Below are 11,679 nucleotides of genomic sequence, written 5' to 3' on the forward strand. Positions count from 1 at the left end.
TCATGCTATAGTACTGCTTCTGATGCTAACAGTCTTGCGTCTATTTTCGACGTTTCTGTCGACAATTCTTGGTATATTGACCTAAAACAAAAACCACTTCCTGCAAGTGAATTTTCTCCTCATTTTGTCTCATGCAATTATAGAAAACAACCTTCGTATGAGCCAGTTAGATTCGCCATACCAACAGGCGGCAATTAAATCGATTTTTATCTTCTTATTGATCGATTAACACCCGGCCCGTCATCCAATGACGATAAGCTCAGTCTGAACATGCAGTATTCTAAAACTTTTGTACCCTTTGGGCTTATAGAAAATCAAAACAAGATAAAAACAAAACGCTGAACAATTAGATCTCGCAATGGTGGATTACATTCCGATCGTTTATTCAAAAATTTTCGCTATTTTTCAATACTCGTTTTTCTTACAATAACAATATATTAGTAGCAAGCTACTGTAACTATACTATAACCACAAGCACGGACGACATAACCAAAACTATTAATTTGGTCAAGTTTTAATAATACCAAATAACTGTTGTTTATGACTTTAAAATCAGATCCCGCTCACGGTTAAATAGGATTCCTCATTGCATCAATATTTTACTTTAACCTGTTGTTGGCCTAAAATATACCTAAGATTTTCAGCGGCTGAAATAACCGTCAAAGTATGTGGCTGGTTCCACGGGAAAACGTTTTTGCTATGAGCAATTCTAAAATTTAATTTGATGGACTCGAGTTTACTATCTCATTATAGCTCTTGTTTTTCAGGTTGTAATTCAAATAACCATGTCACATGCGCACTCCCCGTGAGCTTTGATTTGACAGATTTTGACAAGACGAAAATAAATCAATCACAGATTAGAAGTCCGAGCATCTTTTCGTCAAATGGCAACTATAACATTTGTAACGATATTTATGTGTTTATTTAAAAAAAATTTTTAACATTCGACAATGACAGGAGGAAATGTTTAAGGCACTTGTATAACAAGAAATTATAATAGAATGTCTACTATTTAATTGAAGACAGGGCCCAATTAACATAATGGCAAGGGTAGGAGTTGCTACAGGCTTCGTGCTTTGAAGGGCCCACTCAAGTAAATTTTATGTTTAATTCTGATGGAAAACTTATTTATGCTATATACTTATATATAAGATGTGGGAAGATGTTTTGAAATGCTTTGAAATAAGACATTATAGTTGAAATGATGTTTGTTAATTTTTAAAAAACAGCTTAAAGTAAATACTTAAAAAAGAAAGGTTTTTTAAGGGCTCCGCTGAAAATTTGCCATGTTTTTGGCCGTACAATTGGTTAAATCCGGCCAACACGTAGAGGGCTGTAATTGTAGTAAAAATGTCATTCAAATGTTGGCAAGAAAGATGTGAATGGGTCTTTGGGATAAGGTTTAATGCAAAATGCCTGTTTATTTCTAAATATATTTTTCACACCAACTGCTCAATTTGTTTGAATAATGTTTACCAGAAAAAGAAAATATACGTGTCGATACAATTGCGTCAACGTAGGCCTATATACAAACCGGTGTGATTAAGTTAATCATACTGGTTTCCTGCTTACTTATTCTAAACGTGAAATTGGTTATCAGCAAGGTGGTTTCTTATTCACTTACGTGCTTGCAGGTAAAGCTGGTTACATGAATAATTTTTTCTTCACGTAATTATTCTTATACAAAGATATTTATTTCAAAGATATTGAATGAGTAACCAGAGAACCGGTAACCGCAGCTTACGCCGGTATTGCACAAATAAAAGAAGTGTTGTTTTCGCTGTGCTGTGCGCCACCAATACCTGTGATGCTGTGCGGCAAGCCGCAAAACCGCAGTTATTATTTTGCCTGGGTTTGGCTTAACATTTTAAATATTGTTTGTAATTACGCTTTATTTAACACACGATTGTCATGTGCGATACGATTCTCCCGACTTGTGGGCATTAACGTTTTAATTGCGGTATTCCCCACGCAGCAACAACGGCTGCCCAAAGGCCAGCTAATGTTCTTATCTTCGGATCTCGATGATGTCGGATAAGTAGACGAGAAAGAATAAAGATTAATTAACACCTGAGACTAAATAGATCGCGTTAAAGTCCCCTGATGCCATGCAGATTAGGCGATTGTTTGTCGACTGAAAGCTCTTCTTAATACGGACTAGATACTGTCGCTTCAATAAAACTTTGCATGAGTGACGTTGTTTTCGCTTTCTTGATAAAAGAATTCGTGGGACAAGAAAGGAGAAAAGCAGATCAAGATAAAAATTCTGGATATGAAAGTTTTTGTAATCGAAAAGGGCCTACCTGTCAAAAGATTACCAACCTGACATTGACATCATTCAGGCCATGCATGTTTGCGAGTTTAAAAAAAATATAGGCTAGATATAGGGAATAAATAGCAATGATCACGTCGAAGTTTCCGCAGTATGGTAAATAATACCTTAAAAATTTTTACTGTTCACAGATCATCAGAAAATACAAATCTAGAAATTCCATAGTCGTAATGACTCCAGTCACTTTTCATAAAAGCTTGACTCTTTCTAAGAAATTGCGCAAATGACTTGCTTTGGCTGGGTCGAGCCAGTCTTGTTCATCAGGTTTCAGCAAGGGGGTAAAAAAAATTTTCTTTGCTTCGTCCAAACACATTAAACCGTACTTTTAAGTGACCTTTTTTTCTACGAACCCGCATTAATACGACGCTGCAAAACAAAGCAACTTTGTAAAAATACCAAAAGTTACTTGTTGACAAAAGATATTTTGCTTTCCGTATTGCTTGGGTTCAGATAGCGATTTGCCTTGGTTGTTGGCTAATTTAATGCAATTGACTATAGTGTTATTTGCCAAAGGAGTCGACTTGACTTACATCTCGAGTTGGATGACTTGGTCGCAACTCCGATAAATATACATTGGTAAATTTTGATTTCATTAATAATTTGTGTGAGTTACTAACTCAGTTTGAAAGACAGTCTTGCTGTAAGTGCGCATACGTTACACTAGCGCCATTTGCTGGAAGAAATGAAACCATGTAAGTGCAAGATAACAGCCAAATCCTAAAACAGTTTTCGGAAACACAGCAGTGAAAATAAATTTTTCATATTATTATAATGGCATATAAAAAAAATTTCCGTCCCTAATTATGTTACGTTGATGTGCCTTTGTTATTTCTGCCTTCGGCCAGAAACACTGATAAATGTGATTACGCCTTGCCCGTTGTCGAACAAGTGAACATTCTATCCATGCCTGTACTGCTGTGTAGACGTGCCTAGTTTTTACTGTTTTGAAATACAACCCTATAGTTAACTGCCGATCTCTTCGAACCAGCACTAGAAAAAGGCCGGTAACATTTGGCGAACATGACAGGACCTGCAGTTTCAAAACTTGTATAAAGAAAGTGATCTGGACCAAGTTTTATCTACGATGAATTTTTTTTATCCTCCTCCGAAGTTTGAACTTGAAGAAAGTTTTAGCTCGTTTTTATCCACGTTTGAAAGTTTCTACGACAGTATGGAAGCAACAGCAGCTGCTCGAAAATATGCTTTTATGCTCAGTTTACCGGAAGAGGTTAAGTTGGAAATGAAATGCAACGGTGCAGAGTTGCGGGCACCATGAACTATGAAAAACTAAAGTCCAAAGCTGAGGAAGTTGCTTGTTGTTCACTTCGATGTAACAAGGTCAAACAACAGCTTATACAAAGAGCCCAAGCATTATAGGTGAAACGAATCGAAGTTACGTCAACGCCCTTGTCAATTTGGGAGCAATTGCATACCCGAAACCGGAAGATGAAGGTACTAAGAATGACGTCTTGCATAACGTTTTGATAGCTGGACTGCGTAACAAACATGAAGCAGAAAGACTGGTCACGTGCAACATGGAGGTACAGTGTCCAAAGTTTCTAGATGCTGTCAAAAAGTTATTAATGATGGAACCTGCGCATGTGCAACAACACGGTTCCAAAATACAGCCAATAAAGCAAGTCCCATCAGCTTGCAAGGAAATGAAACAAATGATCCAGGATCTGCGGTAGGAAGTTGACACCTTGCGTGAATCACTATCGGAGATACGGCGGAGGTCTCGTCTTAACCACAATCATCCCTTTCGCCCCCGGGAACCACGCACGTGTTTTACATGCCGAGAAATAGGACACATCAGGCGATATTGTCCTCAACGCAACCGCCAGGGAAACGCCAACGAATGACCACACCATGAATGAATCCATCACCACAACCAAAACGAGAATTGGTTACTTACAAGATACAGACCGTCTCTGCAGAACAAAATAGGTACGTTAACGTCGTCATAAATGGTAAGCCCTTGTTTGCGCTTGTTGAAAATGGTGCATCAATTACCGTCATATCACATTTGGCTTTCCAACAATGTTCCGCTCAAGATTTAAAAGACTGCCCTTCAAATGCTCGATTTCTTGGCGCAAGCGGAACCGTTATCGCGATGGCAGGAAAAGCAAAGCTAAACTTCACCGTTGCCGGAATAGAGGCCACTCGCAACGTTTTTGTTGCGGAGAACTTGTCGGAGTCTTGTATTCTGGGTTTGGATTTTCTTCAAGACCATGGTTGCATCGTTGACTATGATGTGATGACACTCAAGGCAGGTAGAGGAACATTACCGCTACTGAGAGAACCAGATATTTTGCACAGTTCCTCGATTGCCCTAATTGAGTCACTGCATATCCCGGCGTTTACTGAGGTTGTGTTGCCCTGTAATGTTAAACGCCCGAAGAAGTCCAAGTCTAACGACGTTTTTATACAGAGATCTGCATGCCTACTATAGACAAATACGAAATTTCAGGCGCAAATTACGTAACGGAAACCAAAAACAATTTGGTGCCAGTTAGACTTGCCAATTTTACGAATAAAAGCAAATGCATTCCGGCTGGGACAATTGTTGCAGATTAAATATCAATTGTTGGAGAAAATGTTTCGTACATTAATGCCTCCTCATTATGTTGTATATCGGAAGAGATTTAGGAGCCAACAACCGATGATGACGTGTCGTCTCTCATTGAACAACTGCATCTAAATTTTAAATGATCTTAATTTGTCAGATGTTGAGAGGGAAGCTGTAATCGAAGTGATTCGAAGACGGCAAGCTGCTTTTTCACTCTCTAAACGTGATCTTGGCAAAACCAATATTCTTACTCACAGTATTGACACGGGAGACGCTGCACCGATACGCCAAACACCCGAAAGGAATGTTAGGAGAAAACAAACGAAAGGTAGATGAGTTGCTAAAGGATATGTTAAATGATAACATTATTAGTCACTCACAGTCGCTTTGGTCTAGCCCAGTTGTGTTGGTAAAAAAGAAGGACGGCAATGTGAGGTTTTGCGTTGACTACAGGGCTGTCAACGATTGCACTGAGAAGCACAGTTTTCCTTTGCCACGGATCGATGACAGTTTGGATCAACTCTCGGAGTGCAAATATTTCACCACACTGGACCTTAAATCTGGTTACTGGCAAATACCGATGAGTGAAGATGATCGTGAAAAGACAGCGTTTACGTGTCATCGAGGGTTATTCAATTTTAATGTTATGCCTTTTGGACTAGCCAACGCACCTGCCACTTTTCAGCACTTGATGCGGATAGTGCTCGATGGGGTTGAATGGAATGGTGCATTGGCGTACCTGGATGACATCATCATATATGTGTTACAGATTTTCTTTTGCCAGATCGTTTTCTACCGCTTTCACGGCCCACTCAAAGCCAACGAACGTTTTTTAATGTAGTTCGATTGTATTTTCATATGAGATTAAAAACACTCCCCTCCGTTTGGGGCTTAACGTTCGGGACACACGTTCAAAATAAGTCGATAAAATATAATACAAGCGACAAGAGCAAATCCGAGGGACAAAAACGACAGGTCCTCGTCCTGAACGCTCGTCTCTAGACTGACCTCGAAGGCCACATTTTTTTAGGAAGGCAACCACTCCCGCCTGAAGGCCATGCGGGACACCAACCGAAAAAGGACACGTAATGATTCCGCGTTCGACCACATCGAAACACTTGAGGCGGCAAAGAAAACAACATGAAATAAAGCAATGGACAAGAGAAATCATGGTGATAACAAACAGAATAAAAGCTAACTGATAATTAACTAACAAAAATAAAAGCGTGGGAAAACACACGAAAAACAAACAAACAATGGTGCGAAATATAATTTTGCCACATATGCATGTGTCACGAGAATATCTTTACGCACTTGTTTTATTATGTAGCACCGCACATTGATACGTTTTAGTTGTATAGTTAGTTGTATATTCCACGATGTGTTTTTAGATTTATATTAAGATGTATTTCACCCGTATTGTTGTGGCTATAATGTGTGACTGCGTTTTTATTTAGTATTAGTAACTCATCGATATTTCACTTGTGATTCCTTTTCTTGTTAGTAAGTTTTCTACACACACATACGTTTTACGCCCCGCAACTCCCCCCGAGGTATGTTACGCTGCCCGCAGTTTCCATCCTCGCATGCTAATGATGATTAATTGATTGCGCTGTGGTTTGTTGGAGAAGAGTTGAGTCAGTCTACTTTTGGTTTTAATACAAGAAAGACCTTTGTTTTTATTGAAAGAATGCTCGTAAAAATAGGTGAGCAGGAACTGGCTAAGTGACTAGCCGTTAGAGCGGGAAGATTCCTGGCTGAGGAAAATCTTGGTTATACATGCACCTTTCAAGATCATCTGCACAACTTGGACGACGTACTTTCCCGATTAGTTGCAGGTGGCCTCAAACTTAAACCGTCTAAATGCAATCTGTTCAAAGAAAAAGTTAGATTCTTGGGTCACGTGGTTTCAAAATCTGGTGTATCCTGCGATCCGGAGAAAATCTCTGCGGTTTCAAATTTGCCTGCGCCCTCGTCGATTAAGGATGTAAGGCAGTTTTTGGGACTCGCATCATACTATCGCAAGTTTGTCATAGATTTTTCCGAAATTTCAGCGCCACTGTACGATTTGATGAAGTCTCAAAAACAGTTTTGCTGGAATGGTAAATGTTTACACTCATTCAACTTGTTGAAAGACGCACTCGTAACAAACCCGGTATTGAGATACCCGGACTTTACACAGCAGTTCATCCTCGATACAGTTGCTTCAAATTCTTCGCTTGGCTGTGTTTTGTCACAGATTGTAGATGGTGAAGAGCACCCAGTTTGATACGCCACTAGGTCTCCAACGAAAGCAGAAAGAAATTATTCCACCACGAGGAAGGAACTCCTGGCAATTGTTTATGGGGTGCAGAAATTTCGTTGTTATCTTGGCACACCTCTTCTTCTTAGCACGGTCCACGCTTCGTTACGGTGGCTGTGGACAGCAAAAGAGACATACGGTCAAAGTGCGCGCTGGTTTGAAATATTGGCTGATTTTGGTTTTAAATTAATTCATCGCTCTGGATCAAAGCACTCCAATGCAGACACACTTAACAGAAGGCCACAGAGCAGCAAAAGAAGTGATTCTAATAGCGTCAGATTGAATCTTGACAATTATCCGTTATCCGTTTGAAGTTGAAGAAAATTTTATAACCGGTAAGACCTCGACGGAAAGTGTTTTAAGTATTGATCTTCGTGAGGGTTTTGGTTGGACTCCTGATCAAATTTCACAAGCTCAAAAGTCCGACGAACATCTTTTCGTAGTACTAGGTTGGATTAGAGCCGGCACAAAACCCTCTTTTAAGAAAATTAAGAAATTTAGCAGTGAGGTTCGACATTACTGGTCTTTGTTTGGAGAGTTTTTTTTAATACACCAGTGCTTGTACCACAGTCTGGAAGACACATTGGTAGAAAAGCGCCTTCAGTTACTGGTTCCTAAAGAAATGCGTCCGTGAGTCCTGAAAGAGCTACATGACGCATCACATGGAGGAGGACACATTGGTGTTGATAGAACAGCTGAAAGAGTTTCAAAACGATCTTACTGGCCCCGCTGGAAAACGGATGTCTGTGAGTATTGTGAGAGTTGTATACTCTGTGATTTACGTAAAGCTCATTCTAGAATACCAAGACCGCGCTTGTTACCTTCCGATGAGTCGGAGACGATGCAAAGAACAGAGATTGACGTCCTGGGAGGATTTCCTGTGACACATTCAGGAAACCGTTGCATACTGGTAGCCACTGCATGATATGTACACTAAATACTTGCAGGCTTGGTCAATGGCATCACAGACAGTCCAAGGAACGGCATTTGTTCTCTATCATAACTGGATGACGATTCATGGTGTTCCGGAGCGTATTCACAGCGACCGAGGAGGAAATTTTGAGAGCCAGTTGTTTAAAGAACTTATTGATCTTCCCGGCTGCAAGAAATCAAGAACCACAGCATACCACCCTTCTGGGAACGGAGCGGTTGAAAGAGACAACAGAACAATCCTTTTCATCATGCAGAATTATGTCCAGCGCGATCCACTATCCTGGCATAAATCACTCTCCTCAATTTGTGCGACCTATAACTCCAGTCGACAGGTGTTTCTCCACATTTCCTTCTGACAGGACGAGAATTAAGGTTACCAGCAGATTTGATGACTGGACAGCCTTCAAGTCATCCATCATCGTCGGCAATGTTCGATTTACAAGACCGTATGCGGCTTGTCCACGAAGTCGTGAAAACAAGACTCGACCAACGTCGGCAATCCATGAAAGCACGTTACGACAAGTCGGTATCGAGAAAAGCGGAGTTTCAAGTAGGAGACAAGGTCATGCTGCAAAACACTGTCATATCAAAAGATGAAAAGGGAAAGTTTCACCTCCCTTATTCAGGCCCCTACGAAGTTGTTGAGACTTTTCCACCCGTAAATTATCTCCTTCGCAATCATGAACGGACGTTAAGAGTACATTTTAACAAGCTAAAGCTAAGCAGAGAAGACCATCATACAGGGATGCTTTCCTATAGTCAAGCCAGTTGCCCAGAAGATGTTGATGCGATTACGCCTTGCCCGTTGTCGAACGAGTGAACATTCTACCGATGCCTTTACTGCAGTGTAGACATGCATATTTTTTACTGTTTTGAAATACAATCCTATAGATAACTGTAGGTCTCTTCGAACCAGCACTAGAAAAAGGTCGGTAACAAATAAACGATGTAAATTTTCCTAAAAATGTCAAGTAGACAAATTAACATACACAGCAAAGAACACTTTTGCCTCCAACGAAATGTGTTGTAAAGTACAAGTTCGGCTTCCCTCAGAACACTCCACACCTGCCGTCTTTGAGTTTAACTGGAAAAAAGAAGGCTGGAAACGCCTGCAGAGTACCCCTTTCTATTGGATGGACGTAGTATCTGTAGATCTAGACATCGAACAAGATACATAATGATGACGATAACTCTAGGGAACATCTTGCAATTGTTGTAAGAAGCAATTTTTGCATTGTCTATAAACAGTGGAACTGTTATATGCCATAACTGGGGGTCTGGTTTGTAGATGCCAGGGCGTGTCCACACACCCCTAGGACTTTAAACATCAGGGGGCCAGGCCTCTTAAGAAATTTTTCTTCCCGCCAGGAGCCTCACGGTGTCCAGCTGTCATTTGTGACCACGAGAAGTCTTCTGCATAAGACTTGTTGTGGAAAGACTATGTGCACCGCGTAGTACCCAGTCAAGCAGGGGCGTGACTGGTGAAGCGTATATTTGGCTCTCCTGCTTTGCCATTGAAGCTAACCAGCTATGTATAAGTATATTGGGAGTGCACAGTCGAGGCACTGTCTCAACACACTTGACGGTTCAACGCAGCCTTAGACAAACCTGACCGCAGAGACTAGACAAATCAGTAGGTTAAATTAACTTTTCCTCGGATGATCGAACCTGAAGATCACATTTTCACAAGACTAACATGCACTGGAGTTAAAGTTGATCAGTATAGTAATAATAACGTTTTAAAAATGAAGCAAACGTTGTCATTTTCGTATTATTTATCAGCGATGGATTTACATATTGGGCAAAATAGCACGTGATACACCCCCGCTGTTCACTCACAAAAATGACAAAAACAAAGCATTTAAAATGCCCGAAGAACATTTGATACAGTATCGGCTGCATAAGTCAGTGGTATGATAGAGAAGCAATTTTCAATCTGAGATGCAGGGAAAAGTTTTAAGAGTTTTTTTAAACAAGATGATGAAGATAAACGCAATAGGGAAGTATAATTTACTGTAGAAAAACGAGAAAGTAATTTTAAATTAAATTTTCCGGCATGCATGCCAAAGCCCGCATGCTGTTTGTGCCTGGAGAATCAGTCTATAATATCTTTATCCTGGCGGGGACATTGCTGAAGTTAGTTTCAGGAATCTGCCGAGGACTAAAGAATTGGCGCAAGCACCGATCCTGATAATGATAAGAAATGACATCTTATAATTTGTAGGAAAAAGTAAAACGTAGTTCATAAATTTCGTCCGATAAGAAAACTAAAGGCCCATAGTCCACATACTGTAATACCATTGTGGCACAGTTGAAGGATGGCTTAAGACTCTATCAGGCGGAAGGCGATGAAGGATATGAGCCACCTCATATCGAACTCGGCAATGACGCTATATGGAATTTGTTGCGTACTTCAACTATACCTGGGCTCAGTTGTCACCAACACAGGCAACCTTAATGGTGAGCGACAAGTCAAAAAACAAGTTGATGTTATATCAAAGAACACTATTAACTAAACATTTTGGTAAAATATCTTTGAAAATAAATCGTAGTTAGGTAACGTACCGGCAAAAGAAAATTGAAGAAGTATCAAAGAAGTCTCAGTTTTTGGCCTTCGTCGTTACGTAGATCAAGGATTTTGTTATCTCATAGATTTGTCAAGTTGCTTTCCTTGCACGGTAGTCAACTGAAGTCTGAAACGTAGGTCACAAGAGTTTAGTTTATGTCTAATTATGCATCATGTGAAGAAAAGAGCAACGTGAAGCATCGTAACGGAATAAATTACGATTTTTTTGGACATAAAAAGTCCGGTATCCCAATCATTTGCGTCCGTGAAGCTACAGTGCTCTTTGGACCGCATAGGCCGGAGTTCGGTCAAACCGGAACCGTACTGGTTACCGTGGTTTGGCTATAGGCTGTCACCTATCAAGCTGTTAATACCTACAGTAACAAATACGTACGTGATATACAGTATAGGTACTGCTAAATTTATGAAATTGCGAATGTTGTCTGTGATTACATATGACATGACAAGAGCCTTCTACGTCCCAATTAGGGGGAAGTGGGACAGGACGGGACACTTAACTTTAATCAATATTTTAAAGAATTCCCTTTTATCAATATTGCTAACTTTGGCACCATAATATACCTTAGGTCTTAGGTGCATCACTACCAACAAGCATAATATTAGACTCGGCCAAAATCACATGCAACCGTAATTAAAAAATTAAAATAAAATTAAATTGTCCCATCTTGCCCCACACCTAGGGAAGGACGGGACACCCATCCCGTCCTGCCCCATTATTACCAAACTCGATTTGAGCATTAACTATGCAGGTGTTTTGTAAGGTTTGGAATTCTATAACCACCACTGAAGCACAGTATGCTGATAATGAAGCCATTTTCTATGGTTTGTGTGCTTAATACTCAGAAATATTTCATATTATCTGACTCTAATTTATGCCTGCCACTGAAGCATTGCGTACAAACAATAAACAAGTAATCAATTGTAATAACGAATATATACAGCACTGACAATATCTT

General features: G+C 40.0%; 1 protein-coding gene across 1 annotated transcript; it reads left to right on the forward strand.

Moving 5' to 3' along the window:
• The first annotated feature begins 7,853 nt into the window (after nt 1-7,853).
• LOC143452990 (uncharacterized) lies at nt 7,854-8,956 on the forward strand. The gene is made up of 3 exons (XM_076954143.1): nt 7,854-7,949; nt 8,151-8,351; nt 8,462-8,956. The coding sequence occupies exons 1-3, from the start codon at nt 7,854-7,856 to the stop codon at nt 8,954-8,956; spliced, it is 792 nt and encodes a 263-aa protein (XP_076810258.1).
• The last annotated feature ends 2,723 nt before the right edge of the window (nt 8,957-11,679 follow it).

Source organism: Clavelina lepadiformis, chromosome 4 (genome assembly GCF_947623445.1).
Source record: "Clavelina lepadiformis chromosome 4, kaClaLepa1.1, whole genome shotgun sequence".
Lineage (NCBI taxonomy): Eukaryota > Metazoa > Chordata > Ascidiacea > Aplousobranchia > Clavelinidae > Clavelina > Clavelina lepadiformis.